The sequence below is a fragment of the Oryzias latipes genome, chromosome 11, assembly GCF_002234675.1.
Source record: "Oryzias latipes chromosome 11, ASM223467v1".
Lineage (NCBI taxonomy): Eukaryota > Metazoa > Chordata > Actinopteri > Beloniformes > Adrianichthyidae > Oryzias > Oryzias latipes.
In genome coordinates, this window is record NC_019869.2 from 15435611 (window position 1) to 15458757 (window position 23147).

Below are 23147 nucleotides of genomic sequence, written 5' to 3' on the forward strand. Positions count from 1 at the left end.
TTTCAAAAAGGGAAAACTAAAGTTGATAACTCACTCTTGTGTATTCATCTTCTTCCTCTTCATGCTCTGGTATGCCTCCAGATTTGAGCTCTGGTTCCTCTCCAACCATATCCACCATTCCTCCAACCATGTCCACCATCTGTGAGTTCAGCTGTCCAACAATCTCCACCTGGTTAAAGGTCACATTACAAACAAACAAAAGATAAACTTTTCAACTGCTTGTCACTTTTGTGTATACAGTGCTTGCCAAAAAAGTATTTGCTCTCTTTCAGATTTTTTCTTGTTTTTTTTTCATAAATAACCCTTTTAAAGTATAATTTAAAAAAAAACTGAGCCTATGTTTTTTATGCATCAAAAAACGACCTTACCTGGGTTCAAATAAAAAGTACTTTCCCCTAATTACAGAGTATTTTGGAAAAGACAACCAAAAGAACATTCAAGCATGGGAGTGGTAGTGTAGTACAGAGAGGGGCAGCTTTTCACTTTAATGAACTTTAAAATTTTGTGTTTTGATGCAACTTTCAATTGTGTTCTTCACCAAAAATACTAAGACAAAACATTCTCTGCCAATTTAAGTTCTTTCCCAGTAGTTTTACACAGTTTTTGTTGAAAAGGATTTTTAGGAATGAATTTTTAAAACTGGTCAAATACTTTTTTTTGAAGCACTGTACAGGTGTTTCTATTTATTAAACATACATCATTCTTGAATTCCCGAATTCCTTCACAACAAGCAAGAGAAAAATAAACAATATCAGAAATAAAGATGTGCAAGCAGACGACAAATTCCTCACTTCTGGCATGATTGGTTTCTCCAGCTTGACCGTCAATGAGAAAAGACAGATGTTCAGGCAAGTGCAGCAAAATATCAACCCGTAGAGTTGTAAAAACCTGCTGGCTTTGGGACATGCCACCTTGGCAACCAAGTTGATACCCCCATGGCTTTACTCAAAATTCATCAGTTCCATGTCAGGCTTTCATGCAGGCCTTGGGGGGTGCTCCATGCCTGTCTCCTACCTTGAAGGCCTCCCTGGCAACTCACCATTCACTGCTCTACAGATGTAGCCATTAAGGCCTGCTGATGTAAACAAAGCCAGATCCATAAGACAAAAATATATGGATATCAAAGTAAAATATATTTGTCTCGCATCTTTATGTTATCAATTTATTGATGGATCAAACAATAAAAAACTGGGCTTTATGTGAAAGCAGATCACATCTCCTTGTGTTGACCTTCCATGTCCTTGTATTACAGTAAAACCTGCTGCATCAGAGCAACACCTAGTCTGCCAGCTCTATATCCCATCATTTGGATTCAAGAGGGGCTGTGCCTACCTGGTGTGCCTCGACCTGCGCTGCTCCCCAGAGGTCAGCTAGCCGAGGATGAGCAGGTGGGCCAAGGCTGTGGATGGTGCTGTTGGGAGTGGCTTGGAGAGAATGGGAGTTGCTGTGTAGCCTGGGCTCCAAAGACTGAAGTCAGATAGAAGGAAAGAAAGAAAGAATGAAATATATCCTTAAAATCAGAACTGAGGAGATACTTTCAACTAGAAGCATGTTGCCAAATGCTTGGGTATCTTATTTTCCGCACTGTCGAGTCTAAAAGTGGGTTTACTTTTGTATCCCTAAGGCTCCTGAGAATTCATATTTCTTTTTAAATCATAAGATGGTTCCATCAGCAACGTTTGAAGAAATATTTCAGGCTTGTGTGTATCAAGAAATGTCAAGGAAATTGACCAAAAATCCAGACTCGTTATTTTTCATCAGAGCCACATAATGTCCAGAATGAAGTTATTTTTTTCAGGTGTCAGATCAGGACACTTTTTCCAAGAAACAATCCCTGACCTTTTAAAGTGATCGCACAGGTGCTTTAATGAGCTCTGAGAAATGAAGTCACAGACTGCTCTGGTGTCACCGTTTATCATCACTAACTATCTACAGAAAAAAGGTAGGGAAAAGGTTTGGAAGAACTTGAAAGAGTTTCAGTCAGTGCAAGCATTTATGTAGGGGTTGATGTAACACTCCGTGCAATAACACAAAATGTATCATGTTTTTAACAATCTACATATTAGTCAGTGGGGATTTACATTATAATTACAACAAAGTCCCACTCCAATCATCTTTTGATCTATTGTAAAAGCGTTCCCAGTGTTCTATTAATTATGATGAGGCTGTTTTTAGCTAAAAAAATTTTGTCATGTTCTATGAAATTAGAAATTCATTAGAAGTTCACCTCTAAGTTGTGGGACCATTGTGCAGAGCAACCCCACCCCCGAGTCCCCTCTCCATTGCTGAGGGCTTGAAGTTTGTGGCCCGCCAAGCATATTTTCTACATCACAAGTAAGGTCTTTTCAAACAGAATATTTTTCATCTGCTTCTGATTTCATTATTTAAATAAAGAAATACTCAGAAATACAATTTTGAATTTTTTTTCATGTCCATCAGCATCTAAAAATGCCACAAGAACATGTTAAAAACACCCAAAACACCTTTTTTAATCAGACTGGGTCTATAAGAACTGAATGTTTTCCACGTTAGCAACAGTTAGCCTTTGCTCTCCACTTTGTTGTGTCTATGCACATCCATGTTTTCTACATTTTCTGCAACGCTTTGGCCCACAAACCTGTTGCTGTTGTTGATACTGCAGATACTGGTGCTGTTGATAATGATGAAGCTGCTGGAGCTGCTGGAGTTGACCTTGCTGTTGGAAGGCCAGCTGAGCATGGTGCTGCTGAAGGTAACCGCCCACTGTCCCTTCATAGCCATCGCCAGGTGTAACTCCCGCCCCACTGCCGCCTGGAACAGCCATAAATCATTTAGCAACAGTTGAGTACAGACTGTGATGTAAAAAAGAAGGTGTATAAGGGGGACAATTCCTCACCAGCAGCCATGATGAAAGAGCCTGCAGCAGGCGAGGCCACGCCCGAGGGCTGGCTGGTGATTGGGTCCCAGCCGTCAGAAGATGACAGGCAGTATAACCCTTGTGAGATGTAGGTGTGAGGCCAGACATCTGCAGAGGAGTGATGTAGCACCTGGTCTGTTTGGGGGAGATTATGTGCAAAAGCCACAAAATCATTAATTCATTTCCTGAGAAATCAAATATTTTGGGATTGACTTGATCCCAACCTTAAAAGCATTTATGCATTTCAATAAGGAAGATTATAACAGAGAAGCAATCTGCATGAAACTATTTCAGTTTTTAAAAACATTTTTGCAGCTTTGAACATCTGAGTTCTTGGTTTATTTTGAAAGTCTTGCCTTTGTACACTGTGCGCCGCTTTATTTCCTGTTAGCGGGCAAACTGTGGGCTTTTAATCCTAAACTTGGTAGTTTACTGTAAGAAAGTGCAGATGACTGTGACTGATACCCCAGTTAGAGATGATACATACAGAAACTATCTTTTAGATTAATTTGACTAGCCTTTAGATTTGATTGATCTAAGACTGTATTACATGGAAATGAGAGCTCAGTTTGCAGAAAAGCTCAACAATTTAATTGATGCAAGAAAAAGCTTAATAATTTTGCTTTAATTAAAGTTAACATTAAAAGCCTGTCATATAATTCTATGGATAAACTAATGTCAGATCAACATATCCATCGACAAAGAATAGGCAAGGGAAAACAAGCATTTAAAGGGAGGATGTGAGATTCCTCAACAGTATTTGTGTTCCTCAGTAAAGCCTTTAAGGGTAGACATTCTCTTAACACAACCATAAAGATGTCCTGGAGTCATCCTGTCCAGATGTTAGAACCTCCTCAACTGACTCTTTGATTAAGCCTCTCCTGACTGCTGAGCTTTCCAGGATGACCTTGTTGAAGATTCTGAACTTATTTTATGCTCTATTTAAGACCACAAGGAGTTAAATGGCCAAAAATACATATTTAAAAGGAGATATTACGACATATAGATTCGGCACTGTGCATGTCCATCACATTCTTTACTTTTTTAAAATATTTCTTTTTAATTTTTTTTAAAAAGTTGTGTTTCTTTCTGCTTAACATGGTAAAAGAACAAGATCTTTGGTGGATAAAATGTTTGCCAACCACCCCTAAAAATGTCCCTCGATTGACGGTTGAGGTTTGGTGGTCAAAGTTAAGAAAGCTGATGTTTAATTTGTTGCATTCTGTAAGTAATCAGACGGTCCCTGCAGACATTGTTTTAGTTTTTGTGAGAGCACAGCCCATGCTGTGGTGGGAACAGAGAAGAGCCCTTGTTCTAACCTCCAAAGCTCAACAGGGCCTGAGTTCCCAAACACAAACAGTAAATAAAGATGAACCAGTTTGTTGTATTGGGAAGAGGAGGCAGTAACCACGGTAACAAATGAAATGGCTTCATCACTTTCATTTAGCAGAGCCACAAAGAAAGCGGACTCCTAAAAACCCCCAACATTTAAGCATCACATTTTTTGACATCTATAGCTTTTTCTTCCTTCTCTGATGAACTGAAATCCCATCTGCTGTTCCTGATATGATGGGGCATAATCTGGATCTGAATGGCCTGTAGGAGTGAAAGGCGGATAAATGCAGCTGAGTGTCTGTCCTCTAAAAGTTCTTGACTGCCGGATGAGGGTGTAAATGACACGACTGACTTTCATCTGCATCAGAACAGCCAAGCAAAACATACCAGAAATACTGCCAGTTTACTGAGAGGAAAGCGTCAGTTGATCTCTGTTCGTCTGATCAAATCAGGTAGGTCTTCTAAACCAACCGAAATAGAAAATAGCAGGTCAAACCATCTGTCTTTCAGGGTCAGGTTTCTGTAGTTTACCTCTGCTGGTGATGCTCTCCTGGTTGACCTCACTAAGGTGAGCTACGCTGCCCTGATTGGAGCCAGCTCCCATACTGTCACCGTCCATGGAGTTCCAGCCAAACAGGGTTGCCTCAGAGATTGCAAACTGTTGCATGATTCCTGGGAGGTATGACAACAAAGAGCTGCTGTGCCCACATGAGTGATGCCAAATTAGTGTGACACAAGAAGTAGTCATTGAAGAGAAAGTGCAGAAAACATTTCTGTCCACATTTAAACAGTTATGATTAATTTGTGGGCGGAGCCTATGGAAAAAACAGGATCTGCTACCTATTAAAAAGCCATACATTTTTGTCTTATTATTGCTCGCATAAAAACTTCAGACACTAGATGGCAGTAAAAATCAATTTTCCACAAATAAAGCCAACGAAGAAGATTGTTTGCTCTGAAGGTTAGACTTTCTTGGACTTAGTTAAAGCTTGTCATAACACAAAGAAGGCAATAGCTCAACATTATTTAGAAATAACAGTAAAAAAATGGATTGTTTTGGCACCATTTTTAATTGCCACCTATTGTTCAATTGTCACAATTATCACAGCACTTACAGTAATGTAATCTTAAGTAAAACTTCTATCTTCGTTATAGAAAACCATCAATCCAGTGTCACCAACAACACAAAGTAGTGGCACTGAAATGTCGCAGAACAAGATTTTGGTGCCTCACCTGCAGCAAAGCGAGCCTCTTTTTCGCCATCGCTGAGGTCGCTGTAGAAGTCGTTCTCCAATCTCCTCTCCTTTTCCCTCAGCAGGTTGTTGCGTCCCGCGCTTCCAGGCGGCCCTGCAGAGGGTTTCCCCCAGCTCTGCCACTCGATCATGTGAGCCACTCGACCCTGGGCCATGGCAGTGGGCTTGGTCACCTTGTCCTTCATGGAGCGGGTCACACCTACAACAGGTATAAGGAGTATGCCAAGAAACAAATGCCATTAATATCACTACTGGCCTGTGGAGCTGAATGCCCCTCCAACCGAGGCTCTGAGGGGAGTAGAATGGGGATGTTTGAAATGTTGAAAAAATGCAAACTATAAGGTGATGGTGAGAAAGGTTTGGTACAACTAAATTCAGAACAATTTGACAATTATAAGATGAAGGATTTAAAATAATTTGTCAGTAAAACAGTACAAACGCAGTGCAAAAACATATAACAATCCCATATAAAAGTATTTGCCCCTCTAGGTAATTTTAAATGATTAATGATTCAGATTTCTAAGTTCTTGTTTTGAAATGTTCAAAAATGACTAAAATTTATAGAAAATGCATATTATTTATTATAATTTATAGCTGTTAAACCTCCTTGAATCTTTGTAGAAAACTAAATGCATCCTCTCCAAATTTAAATTGGATTTATGGAAGAGTTTTAGCAAAAAGATCCTGCTGGCAAAAAACAATTTAAAGAGTTCTTTTGTATTTGTCAAAAACTTCTGTATCATCTCCAAGACTTGGTCAATAAAAGGAATCTTTCTGAAAAAGAATGAGTCCCCTTTAATAACAAACAGGAACATTTCAGAGAAAGAACTTGAGAGGAACAGTCAAATGTGGTGGTGGTGTGATGGTGTGGGGCTTAAAGGACTTGAAGGAATAATCAACAATCTTCCTTCCGGTCATGAGCTAAAAAGAACTTGTGTTCTGAAGCAAGCCAATGATCTAAACATCCCTTAATGGATCAACATTAAGGTTTAGGAGTATATATTTCCTAAATGAGTTTCTGCTTTATGACTGTAAACAGTTAATGCTGGAAGATTTTCAGATGTGTCTGGATTTAGACAAACTAGCAAAGAAGAGTGTAAAAGAAACCCTCACCAACCAATATTAGAAAGTCTCAACTGCATTTTCTGCTGTTGAGGAAAATACAAACAAGATTTGGTCAGTTTTCACATCCAGGGATGTTTGGACTGTTTTATTTTGTTCTTTTATTAAATAAAATTATCATTTAAAACATTGTATGATCCAAGTCATATAAGTTGCAAACATGCAAATCTAAACTGGAAACTGGAAGAGGATAAACATTTCCTAAATGCCTTTTAACCATTTACCTCATCATGTTAAATGTAAACATTTGTACCTGTTGTTTTAGGTCTAGAATAATAAATTTGTTCAATATGTATCCTGGACATACTATATGGGACGGAAGTATGAGTCAGCACAATTGAAGCAACTCGCATGATTCTAACTGAAACACACAGACTTTGACGGAAACAGTCAAAAATACTGAATCAATTATTTTCTCCTAGAAATTGTCTTAATACGTTCTGGGGGACTTTTTTGTCATTTATAATCAAGAATAAACCTGCTTATTTGGAGAAAAAAAAACTCATTAAACTTTTTATAATTGAAAAAAGCTTTAGTAATTCCTAGAGTGTAAGTAAAATATTAGGAAAGGTTCACCAGCAAATCTCTGCCCAATTAAGATGCAAATTTGAGATTTATCCTGCGTGCAGCGGCTGATCGATTAAACATTTAATTTAAATCAAGCTGGCATGAATAGGCAGAGCTTTGTAAATTGCTCCCCTGGTCTAAGGGGGGAAAATTATAAATAGACACAGTGTCCCCCCCCATCCCCACCCAGGACAAAGAGAACCAATCTCAAATAAAAATCAAATCTTCCACTAATTGGCGGTGAAAATAGGAATGGAAAAAATTGGAATGAAGTATGAGGGAGGGTGTTGGGGCCCAGATCACTCCAAAAGGCTCAAAAAGTGTCGCTTTAAAAAGAAAAAACAAGATACTTGCTTTAAGGACTAGACACAACAAGCGCACAGAGCTACAGTCTAAAGCACAAAACACAATTTTGGTCGAGAGACGGCACAGAGATACCACCACCAGCACCACCGCCACGTTAACAACACAGAGCACATTCCCCAACACGCCTGTGGAGATGCTTCAGGAGGACTTCAAAGTAAGCAACCTCACTTACTTTAGTTTGTCTGAACTCAAAGATCCAAATGGATTTCCATCAATGACCCCGAAGGTTTCATTGACATCAGCTGTTGGTATCAATGGAAGAGGAGGGAAAGTAGGGGTTGATATAGAAGAGGGGCACCCACAGGGGTGGGCATGTTGGCTCCAAGCTCCTCCTCCTTCTGTTCAACAGTGAAGTTGTCCATTGAGTCAGGATTAAGTTGAACAAACTTTGAAATGTAAACCATTTCTGAGACTTCTTTGTAAGTTTTTTTTCAACCTTCAAAAACATTTAAAAAAATCAAATAAAAGCAAAGTTAAAGTAACTGTCAGACTTGCTCCCCTGGTTTGAAAGTAATTTTTAAAAAGTTTGACTAGAAGCAGAAAAAGTGACTATAAGGTAATGCAAAAAAAAAAAAAATTGAATCATATTTATTGGCTAAATGTTTCCATGTATGTTAAATATTCTTCATATAATACCCCAAATTACGCCTATTTATGTATAAAATAATACATGTTAGATTAAAAAATCTATAGATATAACTAAATGTTTCCACATTATTGAAGTTGGTTTGCATGAATTTCTATTTGTATATCACACTACATGATTATTTTCATAACTGTACATATTTAATTTTTTTAAAGAGACCAAATACATATATTTTTACATTTTTAAACATTAGACTTTAGTTTGAGTCATTGCCTGGAAACATTTTCATTAGTTGGAGGGTTAAATTAGCCTTATTTTATTCAACAAACATGAAGTAAAAATCTAATTTAAAAAATAAAAATGTACGTTTGTGTTTTTTTTTTGGATAATATAAACTAAAAGATTTCATTACAAGATTATTAGGATTTTTGCAGAGCACTGACTCTGCACTACAGTCTTTTCATTAATAACACATTGCTTGGTCAAAAGTTTTATTCAGTTCAATTTATTAAATCCAAAATCAATAACTAACGAGTATTTGAAGGAAAAAGAAAACACACAAAGAAATCCCAAAATTATCTGTGACTCCACAGGGAGTCTGAGCACTGTCTGAGCTCAGCAGCAACAACTTCACAACTGACCCGACCGGGAGGCTGAGGGCCGACATGGGGGCTGTTTTACCATCTAGCAGCACAGACACACACCTGACACACCTGACAGAGAGGACTTAGCCAGGGCACCGATCCCATAGGTGTTGGCAGGCTTTCTCTTGAGACGAGGCAGAATGGACGTTGTGTCCTCCACGGACAGCTGAAGAGAGAGGACAGGGAGGAGAAGAGGGAGGGTAGACGGATGAAGACGGAAAATTTTGATTCCACAGAAAATGATGTGATGGGACAGAGAAAACAATGAAGGAAAGAAAAGCAACAAAAAAATGCAGGACGAAAAAAATTAGGGGCTGAAGTTTGCAGGTTATTGAAGATTAAAGATGCAGTTTGAGGAAAAAGGGGATCACTATGAGGAGAGGGGAGTCATAGGTCTATTTTGCCTTCAGAGAAAATTGTTTAAAATGAAGTGGCAGGAAAAACAGCACAGCTTGTGTTTTGTTATGAAGTTATTCTGAAGATAGATAATTGCTCACTGATGAAAAAGGAACTTAACTTGAACAGCAACCAACAAACATTACAAGTGTAAAAGTAGTGCTTCATGATGAATGAATGAAACAAACAAAGATATTTGTTAATGACGTTTTTCAGAGCAACAACAGGAAGGCCTTGCCATGAAAAAACTATTGGATCGTTCTGTTTTTGTAGTTCATTCGATCAGACCAGACGATCGCTTATTTTATTCTATTCAAACACAAAAAGTAAGAAGCCCCAATAAATAAACAGCATCTAAAACAAGTTAGCACCTCAAAAACAGGCCCCTTGTAAAAAAAAAAAAAAGTAAAATAAGATAATTTTGCTATTGAAAACCTTTTTGTTATTTTCTTTTTTTTTCAAGCCAAAAGATTTTTTTTTTTTTAATCAAGGGTCTTTTTACTTTCTTACGGTTGAGTTTTTGCAGAGTGAAGCGTGAATATTCGTGTTGGCAGCGTATCACTTATGAGCTGTCAGAAATATGAGATTTCCTTTTGGTCCGAGCAGCATCAGATCTGCATGTCCTTCTGTGATTTCTATTGTTTTCTCTGGCGCCAGAGATTATGTCAAACTAATCCCAGAACCAAGGAGCACAGAGACAGAGTCTGGTTCTTAATGATCTCCTTCCAGCAGCTAATTACAGCATGAAACACTGGTATTGTTTACAGAACAAAATGAAGGTTTTGAGCTTCTACCCGGCCTCTGAAAGGGACTGTGGTGTTCAACCTGCTGCACATCCTCTGCACACCACCGCATCTAACTTCTACTACTTATTCCTACTATGCTAAAATATAGTATAAAAACAGAAGAACTTCTCCTTTATTCTCTGAGTACTGAGTACAACACGTTGAAAGCTTACTGATGGGGTTTTTATCATCAGGCCTCCAAAGGTTTCAGAAATAGAATCTTCACTGAAGAACTTACTCTGGATCCTAAAGTTTTAGATAATCTAGATAATTTAAGAACAAAGAAAGAAGATTTTAGAAAATTATTTGTATCGTGTGAGCATTTCAAGAGAAATGCATTCTTAGAAGCATCAGAATTATGAACAAATCAATTATCTTCTAGGATCCATTTAGAAAAAAAATATCTCAAATGATCGACTGGTTGGTCACCATGAACTTTTTACCTCTGTACCCGTTCTACAAGAAAAAAAGAGCTGCATTTTAGTCAATCAGATGAACTGATCCTTCCATGAAACAAGTTTTCATTTCAAACGTATTTAGTCTTCCCAGGTGTTGACATCAAATAAACTGCTTTGTCCAAAACAAGAGACACAAATCTAAAACACAAATTCTTGATTTTAGACTCTACAAAGGTAAGGTTCCTTACAATAGCTGAAAAAAGTTGAAACAAATGTTGTTGTTTTTTTTAAAAGATTATTGTGTTTTTCTTTAAATAAATGAAAGCATGGATTTTTGTTTTCAATTACACCTCTTGTACATCGTCAGAATATTTTCTGGGGGACGTTTTAGTCATAATCAAGAATGAACTTGCTTCTTTGGAAAAAATATATATTTTTAAGTCCGAATTTGTCAGGAGGATGAAGAATTTCAGGCTTCACTGTCGATACATACTGCAGAGTAACATTCTGTGGACAGATCAGGCTATATTGAAGTTGTTAAAATTCAATGTGCTGCACCACAGACTGGTTGACAGATTTGAGGATGACAATATCAGCAATGAAGAAAGAAAGCAGGAGGAGAAAAATCTATGGAGGTGCAGGTTTGCTCAGAGAAGTAAGAAAGAGCATTTGGATGTATATAAAGATGATGTTGCAGTTACAGAGAACGGAGGTGAACGTTTCAGAAATAACAGGATTAAAAATCCAAACTTGAAGAGAATGTGGAAAAGTAAGCAAGAGGAGAGTGTCAGCAGACTATGGCAGGTCTCTATAGGAAGTTAGGCGCAGTGATGCTATATGGTTTACTGAATATACCATTGTGATTGAGCAGGATAAGGGCTTTGATTAAAGCACATAAGGTAGAGCTGGAGGTAGAAGGACTGAAGATGTTGAAGTTTTTTGGAGGAAATAACAAGGATTAAGAGGATCAAGAGCAAGCACTTAGAGCGACATTTAAAGCTGACATTAGTCTGACAAAAAAAGGAGGAAGGCTTAAGATGAAATCCACGGATAAAACAAAAGAGGATGCATTTATTTATTTCAGGTTTTTGTCATTTTCTGTTTTCATGTTCTTCCTCTGTCGGTCACACCAGGTTCAGGTTGTCAATTATCCACGGCTGTCCTGATTTATGCTAATGGTCATCACTGTATTTAAGTGACTGCTATTTCAGTTTGTCCTTTTCAGGGCATCTGCTTTGCCACCTTCTTGAATCTGCTTTAAATTGTGTTTTTTATTTTTATTTAATTTTTTCATTTTTTGTCAGCTTGAAGTTACTTGTCTTCAAGTCAGAAGGCAGAGAACATTGGTCTGCCACTAGAAACTTCTAATAAGCATTAACTGCATCTCCTTCAATCCAAACTGACAATTATAACTATGTAGGAAAACCACTTTCTGTTAAAACCTGACAGGAAGCACGCCCCCATGTGGTTGATATTTTAAGGGCAAAATTCAATCTAATTTACAGGTGATGGTCAGCAATTTATTTGTTTTTCCAGTTTGTTTTGGATTCCTTAAGACCCACACAGAGGAAAATCAGATTTTTCTTTTTTTTAACATGTTCTTGTGGCATTTTCTCATGATAGACGACACATCAAGAACATTTATTTATTCAAACGGTTGTGAATAAAAAGCAGACAAATAAATGCAGTTCGGAAAAGCACGTAGATGTGATGTAGAACCTACAACAGCAGGCCACAAGCTCCATGCTCTGCTCCATCCTGATACATCCACTTGTAAATGACTAGATCCATGAATGTCTCCATTTTCCTTATCCAAGCGTGCATCTGGATCAAAATATGCGACTGGATAGCTCCAATATTGCTCACCTTTTTATATGCACCGGTAATGTTAGGGTGGGATGTGAGGGGCTGTAAGAGAAGAGCTGAGAGCAAGTAAACTGATGGCTGTTGGAAAGAAGGGGCCAGCTTATTTTTTTTTTTCTGATTAACTTCTCCTGCTCTCCAGAAACAATGTCCTAGAAAACAACACAGGTTTTAAAATTTGGTCAAAAACTGCCTAATGATAATTAAAACACTACTGGAAATGCTTTTACAACAGATCAAAATATGATCAGAGTGTGACTTTAATTAGATTATATCATTTAGATAATACTCCAAAGGAGTTTGATTTAGGAAATACAGGAACAAGAAGTGGTGGGGGATTCATGATAAGGGCTTGGATCCTGGTCACTTTCTGATTCTTAAAATTCCACAAACCAAAATAACCCAGTTTGAAACTGTTAAATCTTTTCAAAGTCCGGAGTTGTTGGAGCTGAAAAGCTTTAGATGGACTTCATCTCCCAAAAACCTCATGTAATATTCCAAAAATGAATGTGACAAAAGTTCCAGTACAACCACCACTAGCAAAGTCTTTTAAAAATATGTCATTGTGATTTCTGCTATGCTTTTTCTGACTTATTTTGAAATTGTATTCATTATTAAACATTCAAAAACCCTGGTTTAAAAGTGAAGACATGAATGTTTTTGTTTACCATGTAAACCTTGTAGCTGCCAAATACCGTACATTTTGAATACACAGCATTAAATTGGGAAAAGAGAAAAGGCACTTTCTAAAAACTGTTTTTCAAAAACTTTCAAATCTGATGATGACAATTGTAGCCTAAGAGTGATTCTTACACACAATGACAAGTTTTTCCTTTCCAAAACATTTATTTTCTTTGTTGCATTTCAAACCTTTTGGGTTCAAATCTGTGTTGCAACAGTAACGTGCAGCTTTGTGAGGCTTTGTGCTTCAAGGGGGTTTGGAGACAAACAAGCTTTCCAAGCACAAATAACGCTGCTGACGGTACACATATAGTTGGGCTGCAGAGCTTGTTTTTTGTTCCCTGTTTTCGGGAAAGATAAGCTTATTACAGCCTGTTATCTGTGGGTCTGTGTATGTGGAGCTAGCAGTAGAGTAGATTAGCAGAGGGCTGAAAGAGAGAATGGGTGGAAAAGGGTTTAGGGATACAGAAAAGGAAGAAAAAATTGGGTTTAGAGGGAGGCAGTGGCAGAGAAAGATAAACAAGAGCAAATGAGCGGCTCGAAGAGGCGGATGGAGATACTGGAAGGATGTCAACTCACCAGTCTGCACTCAAAGCTCACACTCAGGTAGCCGGTGAGTGATGGAAGGGGAAATGGGTGTGAGGAGAGTTAAGTGAGGAGACTTACATTGATTCCCTCCCAGGAAAACTCGGTACGACCATGCTGGGGGAGATGAAAGGAAGGGCGAAGAGGTAAAACGAAGGAGGAAAGAGAACAAGGAGATTTAAAAATGGGACACTTCAGTAGCTGAGGAATAATGAGCTTATAGAACTGAAGATTTTGCTAAGTGCTGGAAAATCATTCTACCTCTTCTTTTTTTAATATATTTGTCAACTAACTCAGTGGTTCCTAACTTTTACTTCTGGCCACGGACAGGTTTAATGTCAGACAATATTTTCACAGACCAGTATGAGGCTGAAGAGGGCGTCCATTTTTTTTTAAGCCTCCGTTTCCCTTGACTTTTAAGGGGAAAGTTGATCTCTGTCCTCTGTAGAGTATCTGCAGCTCCCTCACGGTCCAACTATCTTGTGATGGAACCTTAAGATGTGATATAGATTTTCCCTTAACCCATAACTATCTAAGTGGAAGCTAAAACATCGGACAAAGAGTTCAGACATGTCCAACTTTAGAGGTGTGACAGATAAAAAAACAGAAACGAAACGATTTTCTAAATGTAATCATAAACTTGAAAACACAGTTTGAGCAACTTTATTAGCAGCATCCTCATAACATAGACAGCCGGTCACTGAATATTATGCATTATTATTGGGGTGTGCAGGAACAACTGTCGTAATAAATCTTTAACTGGAGTAGAAGCTCCTGGTTTTTGTCTGTTAAATGCAGATTTCTTTGTTTTTTGTAGTGGAAGTCACCTCTTTTGTTTACTCACCAATTCTTTTCTCAAAGAAGAAACTTTCCAAAAATAGTTGTCTTTTGTTAACTTTGCTACCTTGGGGGTTTCAATTTAGCGGTTGGCGCAGCTGCTTTTGGAAAGTAGTGGGGGGATTTTTGACACGTGATCAGGCAACTTGACATAGGGTCGATAGTCAGTAGAATGTGGTTGGGAGAATCCAGTAGTTTTCTGAAATGAAACTTCCTTCAGAATCAAATTAAAAATAAAACTGAAAAAATGTTTTTTTTTTCTTTTTTTCCTCACAGACTGGTACCTGTCTGCAGACTGGAGGTTATGGACCAATGACTGTACCTAACTAATTTAGATCATTGATTGCCTTTAAATGTGACAAAAATATTTTGTGACAAAAAACAGAGTTTAAATCTAATTTAAGTGTAGATGTTGAACAGAGGTGGACGCTCTGCTGTGTTTGGTTTATAATTCCACAGCAGAATTTAGGAGCTCTTGAGTTCATGAACTAATGGAGGACATTCTCATTCAGGATATATTTTTAGTGAACAGAACTTGCAGTTCCTTCAGCCCCACATCATCATACTACCACCACTGTGTTTTAATGTTGCTCTGTAAAATGCTTTTAGTTTTACAACAGAAATAAGTTCTACTTCTGTCTCATCAGTCCACAGAATATTAGTCCAGACTTCTTGAAGAGATTCTAGATTGGTTTGTGAAAAAAAAAATTGTGAGATGTTCATTTTCCTCAGAAATGTTGTTAAACTTTCAATGGTTTCATTTTTTTTCCTTTTGGGTTATTTAGTAATTCACTCCAACTTTAACTGAGTCAAACTAGCACTTGGGTTGGTGTATAGCATCCTATCTAAAAAAAAAAAACATGAGAACTAAATATAAAAAGTCCCTTTGGATTTGCAGATGGTAACAGCAGCAATACCACTGTAGCTTTTGGTTGATTTTCATAAAACAAAATATGTTATTTGGGTATTCTGCTACCTAATACCAGAGGGAAATTATTTACAGTAATAAAAACAAGGGGCATAATCCATTGGTGCCATTTGCATAAATAACTTTCAGTCAGACAACTCTTGCAGTAAGAAATATTTATTTGACATTTTTCCACATTCTTTAAGTTGGCATTCACATATTTTCGTTTGGCATAAGGCTCCGTTCAATTCCATAAAACTTCCATAAAATTCCATAAAATTTCCATAAAACTTTCGGGTAACAAAACCCCCCTTTACGGAGCCCACAGGTGGAAGCCGGGGAGGAGGGTGGGGCGAAGAATGAGCGCTGAAGGTAAGAAAGAATGAACAACTGCGCACCTGGCTTAAATAGGACGCTGAGCAGGTGAGTTAATTAACTGAACCGCCCTGGGGTATTTACCTGAAAACACTGCTTCGAGTATCTGCCCGAAATACGATAAATCGTCATTTCAGTCAGACAACTCTTGCAGTAAGAAATATTTATTTGACATTTTTCCACATTCTTTAAGTTGGCATTCACATATTTTCGTTTGGCATAAGGCTCCGTTCAATTCCATAAAACTTCCATAAAATTCCATAAAATTTCCATAAAACTTTCGGGTAACAAAACCCCCAACACTAAAATCATCCAGAAGAAGAGAAAATGTGAATGTATAATCAGTGTGTAATAAAATGGGGTGTGTTTTCGGCAGCATTCCATTTTCATTTCATTTCCCAGTATGACTGCTAAGTGTGACCCGGCACCATTGACCGTTTGGGCCGCCCCCGTTCGAGTACAGCGCCACGAAGGGAACATGCTATCTAGTGGATCTGCTATGTGTGACCCGGCACCATTGACCGTTTGGGCCGCCCCCGTTCGAGTACAGCGCCACAAAGGGAACATGCTATCTAGTGGATCTGCTATGTGTGACCCGGCACCATTGACCGTTTGGGCCGCCCCCGTTCGAGTACAGCGCCACGAAGGGAACATGCTAACTAGTGGATCTACTATGTGTGACCCGGCACCATTGACCGTTGGGCCGCCCCCGTTCGAGTACAGCGCCACGAAGGGAACATGCTATCTAGTGGATTTGCTATGTGTGACCCGGCACCATTGACCGTTGGGCCGCCCCCGTTCGAGTACAGCGCCACGAAGGGGACATGCTATCTAGTGGATCTGCTATGTGTGACCCGGCACCATTGACCGTTGGGCCGCCCCGTTCGAGTACAGCGCCACGAAGGGGACATGCTATCTAGTGGATCTGCTATGTGTGACCCGGCACCATTGACCGTAGGGTCGCTCCCGTTCGTGGAAACCACTAGAGGAACATACTATCTGAAAGAGAGAGGGAAAGAAATAAAAGGGGAGCCAACATAAAATTACTTATACGTGATCTTAGAACGTAAGCTCACTTCCGCAAAACGCTGTGCAGAACTATAATTTAAACCGCCAAACAACCCGTATGATACACTAACTTAACATCCAATCCAAAGCTTCCGATGGCGTATGACATGCTTAACAGCCATTATTGGAACTTCTATTAAACCAAGAACAAGTTTGATGGCCATAAACTCTTCCATTTTTGGCAACTATATATACACGCGCTTAAGTAACATCCATTATTTCGAAGCTCCCAACGACAGTACCACGAACGAGCTTAATAGCCATAATTTTCTCCATTTGGCATACCAATTATAAGCGCTCAAGGAACATCCATATAATGAGGTTCCATCCCAATATTAAGAACGAGTTCAACGCCCATAATTACTATGCTTCTTTGGCATACTACAAACAAATGAGCTTAAGAACCAGATTCGAGCTCCTCGCAGACTATGATACAACTTAGAGCAACCTAAATTTTGAGGCTTCCACCTGGCTATAATTTTCTTTTAACATCTATAATCGAAGAATTTACATTCATTCTGCGGTTGACATTGATTCATTAATTCAGTCAGAAGGGTCATTGGAATGCAGAGGAGGTCCAACGCCCCGTCACTTTCAGTGCAGCAATAGGTACGTCGAGCAGTCATCGTTGCAGCACCAGATCAAGGGAATGCATGGGTGACATCATTTCCTGGAAACGGAGAAGCTGATCGGGGCGTAGGTGTTCGCAGGCTCAGGATGCGATGCATAGATAAAAACAAAGCAGTATTAGTCTTGACAAGAATATATAAATAACCCAGAAACTGATCAGTTTCAAAATGATTGAGATAAATTAAATAACAGTGCTTTTAAAAAACAAATCTGAGAAAGTGAAATTTAGTAGATAGTAAAGGTAAAGACCCATTGTGGATTTATCGCACCCTAGAAACCACCATAATTACAAATTCCAACAGTGAAATGATAGTGAAATATATAACCTGCACGAAATCTTAACACCAATTTTTTATATATTCCAATGATGAGAAAAGTAACCTTTGACAGTTTCAGAGGGACGCACCTTCAGGAGGCCATCGAGGAGTAGTAGATGGGAAGAGTAGCCAAGGAGATTTGTAGATGAGGAAGGTCAACATCCCACGTGGCAAAGGATTACAGCTCGGCTGGATTTGATGCCTTGTAATTGATATAAGTGGTTCTCAAATTTTTTTAATTAGCCAAGGGTGACTGGATACTGCAAAAGAGAACTTGAGAGCCATGAGGGATCATAGGTTTTGATAGTATTTTTTTTTTTTTTTTTTTTTTTTTTTTGCTAGACTGAACCTTAAGCATTTAGAGGCGGAGTATAACAAGCCTCTAAATGGGGATGCATCTAGCAGAGTGCCATCTGCTTAAAAAAAAAAAGCAGATAGAAGACTGACTTGCGGACACAAGATTTAACTCTTGAACTAAGCTTGAGAGCGCAAGTGATATATATTTCCTACGGTCAGGGTAGAAGTTGCTCAAGGTGTTATTTAAACATTAACCAAGTCAACCGATGACACAATACTATCATTTAATATTGAAACAGCCTTAATATAATCTCCAAGGATGAAATAACCAGACGACCCCTTAAGAACCATCAGAGCCGTAGGTTCTGGCGGCCGGACAAACACAAACCACTCTTCTTAAATCCTTTTCCCCCAAACCAGAAGGCGCAGACTCAGGAGAACAAGTGGAGGGAGCCTGAAGACACAACAGGTATCACAAAACCACTCCAGGCATAGAGAGGGAAAGCTCAAACAAAACACGAAAATCCAGAACAGGAACACGTGGCCCAGGATCGAACAACCCAGAACAAGAACACAAGATGAACGGATGACCATAGGACCAAAGCTACAGCAAATGTCAGGTGGCCCAATCATTGACGAATCATATCCAACCAAAATTTGAATAAACGACATGCTGCACAAAAGCTAGAGATGACATAATGGGGAGAGACAAGCATCAATGAACCACCCAAATCTATAGAAGAAAAAGAAATCCGGACGGGTGGAGGACCGTACATTATAGATAACGTGGAAACCCAATTTTTGAAAATAATTTTTTTTTTTTTTTTTTTTTTTTTTTCACAGAGATTCAAAAGACCAGGGATACAGAGGAAAGTTGGCCACCAAGAAATCATCGATAACATGCAAAATGAAGGGCACCCATCGCCTACAAATATCCAGTACAGGGCGATAAAGTCGATTTTATGAGGACTGCCACGACAACGGAAAGGTAAAACCGGCAAACACCTCGAGCGCCAACTGAAGGCCAAGAGACGCAACTGAGAGGCATAGAGGCAGAACAGTGAGACCATCAGTGACAGTAATCCTCAGCCTTATATCGCGTTCGGAGGAAAATCGTGGAGACAGCATGGGGAGCTGAAGAAAATGTATACTAATCCTGAAGGCGCATGGGGAACCAGGCCACTGATGCCCAGAAGATTAACTGCGAGGCGCTAACAGGTCCAGATCAAGTCACGTCAACCTGAACACTTCCTAGGGGCCACCCTCAGTGGCGGCTTTGAAAACGATGCCCCGGAAGAATCCATCACATAGGCCCCACAAACCTCCAACCAAACTAGAGAGAGAATAACAAATTAACTGTCCAGCCGAGAAAACAAGGCCGCGACGAGACCGACACACTCACTAATGCGGCCGACGCAAGTCCCTGAGGACAGGGCAGGACCCACTGGGGTACACAGAGCGGGGAAAAAACAGGCGAAGCAGAACCAGATGCAGAACGTGCGGGGGCAATGAACGAGGATCGCTGAGTGAATAAAATGAGCCATAGACGCTGCATAAGAGAGACCAATCATAGGGAAAAATGTCCACAGAGCAGAGACGGGTCCAAGAGACACTGATTCACATTCTAACTAACCAGCAGCTACAACAACGAAGAAAACAAACAGAAGAAACGCCATAATAATAAAGCCAGCATCAAATTAAAGATAAGATTTACACACAGCTCCCAAAGAACAAATGAGCAACAGAAAACAAATGCTAAAAGCCACGATAAATTCAGCCAGCATGAGAAACTTGTCCAAACGAGGACTGCCAGCCTTCACAACCACAGAAAGGACCCCACAACCCCTGAAAAAAACAACCGGACGACACAGAACTACGCAGCAGAAAAGGAATCAGAAGTGCATCATGAAGGACCCGGAGTCAAAACCACAATTCCCAGGGTCCTTAGGGGCGTGACGTCACCGAAGTAAACAGGAAGTGAGACGCAGCCATAGAAAACTACACGGGAAAAGTATTGCATGACGCTCACCGTGGATAATTGGGGTGACCACGGCAGACGAGAAGACCCGGACTACCCCTGATCGGGGGGCACGGACATCCAGAACATCGCGGAAAGCACACCCCTTGCAGATGCACGCGACTGCGGCGAAACGAACGCGCTGTGCGCCGTCAGCCGCCCGCGGATCGGAGGAGAAATTAAGGAGAGCAGACGCGGCGAAACGAAACCCCCACATCAGAAAGATGGGGATCATCCATCCGAAGGACGTGGGAACACAGCAAGACGCCGAAAGAGACGGAGACCCGCGGCCTCGGAGACCGGCGAAGAATGAGCGCTGAAGGTAAGAAAGAATGAACAACTGCGCACCTGGCTTAAATAGGACGCTGAGCAGGTGAGTTAATTAACTGAACCGCCCTGGGGTATTTACCTGAAAACACTGCTTCGAGTATCTGCCCGAAATACGATAAATCGTCATTCATTAACACCAGTGGGCTTCATCTTTTTTTCCAACACTTCATCTATTAAATCTTCATCTATTATTTTGGCTCATCTTTTCTTTTCTTTTTTTTTAAACACATGAACCAAACTGCCTGCAAAGGTCATGAACACTGCCATCCTTGTCATGAAAAACTGACAAGGATGAAAAAACATTACATAGGTAACAGCCTGGCTGAAGTTCATATTAAGTTATAGACATCTGCCACCAGGAAGTTTCTTAAAATGAATTTAATTCATAAAGTATGTATAAAAACTGTAGGTCGTTGATGTTATCAAAAAGCACACATTTACAGCATATCCATAATTTGATCCACTGGAAAGTTGCTCTACATTCAAATTTTAAATGAAGCACAGTAGCAGTGATACAGATGCTGCATCGTTCCTCTGTCTCTCCACACTCATTGCGTTGTTTAGGTATCCATTGGATACCACTCTGAAGTGATCCTGTTGCTAGGGGCAACATTAAAACTGGGTAACCAAACCTTCACACTATTTGTTTTCTATCCTCAAATGACATACATGCACAGTAATGCATATTCATCACTTGGAAGCCAGAACAGAGTCACAGGAGCACAGTCGGCATGTGTGGATGCTCCAGTCTAAGTCATCTGAGCAGACAGCTGTCAAAGGGTTTTCATTTATTTATGTAATTTTTTATTTGTTTGTTTACTTTTTTCCCTTCGGGGCCTTTGTCACTGTGTCCTGCAGAGCTTCTCCCCTCACATTGTAAGCTTGCTAGTGTATATGCACCCTTTAACAGCACACATCAGAGTGCATGAGAGATGCAAGAATTTTTTTTCCTTTACATCATATCAGAGTAAATCTAAAACTTTATCCTCCTTCTTCTTCTACTTCCTAATCCCACTGACGTTTCTGCTCACTCCTTTCTTATATATCTCACATTCTTTTGTCACACATCACACCTACAACCTTCATTCCAACCTCATCAGACAAGCTTGAGTGTTGACTTAATGTAACCAAGTTATTAATCTGCTCCCCCAATACCTTTGTGAATACATCAAACCAAGAGCAGCTGGACAGTACTCTTTATGTTCTCAAGACTACTGTTATTGACTGTACCAAGTGTTCACACAGAAGCTGGTAAGGTTGCATTTTAGTACTCTGCCCCCACACCCTGGAATAATGTACACAAGGACTGGAAATTGAAAAATCTGGTCGGAATAAGCTCAAACTTTTGGTCAAAGGCTGAGAAATTTAGATCTTTAATTTGTAAATACTACAAATAATCTTTGAGTTGTATTGTTGTCTTTTAAAGCTTTGCATTGATTGGTCCCTTCATCAAGGCCAGGACTCCCTTGAAAAATTGATTGGTAATCTTGGTGGCCTTTTCCTGGTTTAAAAAAGATTAATAATAAAAAAGAAATCTTGTTTCCCTTAAGGTAAACATTGTTTTTATAAAACAAAACAGCATCTAAATATCAAAGCATTTACAGAATCTTTTGTATTATCAACATGTCTATGTTACCGTGTTTTTTCTGAAGTGCTGGGACCAATGATGCCTGCGATAGCTTGGATCTGGATCTCTTAGCTGAGGGCCAGTAGTTTAATTCCAGGCTACCACAGTCATATGTCAAATTGTCCTTGGGCAAGGCACTAACCAGATTGTTCACCATTCAATTTGCGTGTGAATAGGTAATTGAGAAACAGTGTATAAGCTCTTTGAGTACCAAACAGGCAGGAAAGTGCAATTTGAGTGCAGACCTGTAAAATGTAGCTGGGGGAAAAAACAGTCCACCATTTCATTTTTTTAATCCATTCAGATGTGAACTTGCCACTGTGCTCGGTCACAGTTCTGCTGCAGATCAGGACATTCCCCCTTAGGACTGAACAAGGTTTCACCTTTGTCTCTTCAGCTGACAGAATATTTGTTCAAAGGCTTTGGAGATTATCCCTTTTTATTAAATGTGAGATGAGTATTTGTGTTCTTTTTGATCAACAAGGTTTCTCTCCTCGATTTCTCCCATGGTTCCATTTCTGTTCAAAAGTCTCTTTCTTCTTGTTGTATCCTAAACTTTGACTTTAACTGAGTCAAGTGAGTCCAGCGGCTCTTTCCATCTTCTTCTGGTTCTTTAAGGATTTCTTGAGCAAGTCCTTGTTATGTTCTTAGTGTCATTTTTTAACCCACAAAGGAAATCAAAATTTTACAGCTAGACGTTTCATATTCTCAAATATACTTGACTGGAAGACAGCGAAAAAAGATTTTGATATATAAAATGAATACAAAAAGTCTACTGACCATATTTATCCTCAATTAAAGTTTTCATTAAAACAAAGTAAATGCTAGTGGCAGTGATTAAAAACACAAAAGAAGAGTTTGGCCTGTGTATAAGCATTCGTTTGTGCTTTAATCAGGGCATAGTTACTCTCCAGGCTCAGTGTCTTCATGTGTGATTGTGGGTTTGGATCTGACTTGGTTTTAGGCCTTGTTCATCTGTTTAACATTTTTAATCTGGTTTCAAAGTCTGGAGGATTTGGCAAATTGAAAGTTTAATTCTGCCTGTCAGCTGTTGGCTTCATTCTCTGCCTCTGAAGCATCAGTGTGAATCCATGGAGGATGTTTGTTTCCATGGTAAAGGAATAATGAGCAGGAGGATCTTACAGAGCATGTGGCACCAGAAAGTCCGAAACAGGAAGTCAATGATCAACTTTGTAGTTGTGTCATTTAACTTATGGCTGTGTCTTCGAGATTCAGGCGAGCCAGCACAGTGGCCTTGTGGTTAG

The 23147-nt window shown here is 39.4% G+C and overlaps 1 protein-coding gene across 3 annotated transcripts in view; it reads right to left on the minus strand.

Moving 5' to 3' along the window:
• LOC101164166 (protein FAM131B) overlaps positions 1–23147 on the minus strand; it is a 58893-nt gene that overhangs the window by 1532 nt on the left and 34214 nt on the right. The window contains exons 3-10 of one of the 3 annotated variants that reach the window (XM_011480980.3): positions 13559–13594; positions 8830–8935; positions 5465–5683; positions 4763–4903; positions 2876–3031; positions 2618–2790; positions 1333–1467; positions 35–169 (exon numbers count right to left, since the gene is read on the minus strand). In XM_011480980.3, coding sequence (XP_011479282.1) covers positions 35–169; positions 1333–1467; positions 2618–2790; positions 2876–3031; positions 4763–4903; positions 5465–5683; positions 8830–8935; positions 13559–13594 — 1101 coding nt within the window. The remainder of the gene's footprint in view (positions 1–34; positions 170–1332; positions 1468–2617; positions 2791–2875; positions 3032–4762; positions 4904–5464; positions 5684–8829; positions 8936–13558; positions 13595–23147) is intronic. The other 2 variants (XM_011480981.3, XM_004074050.4) reach the window with 2 other exon arrangements.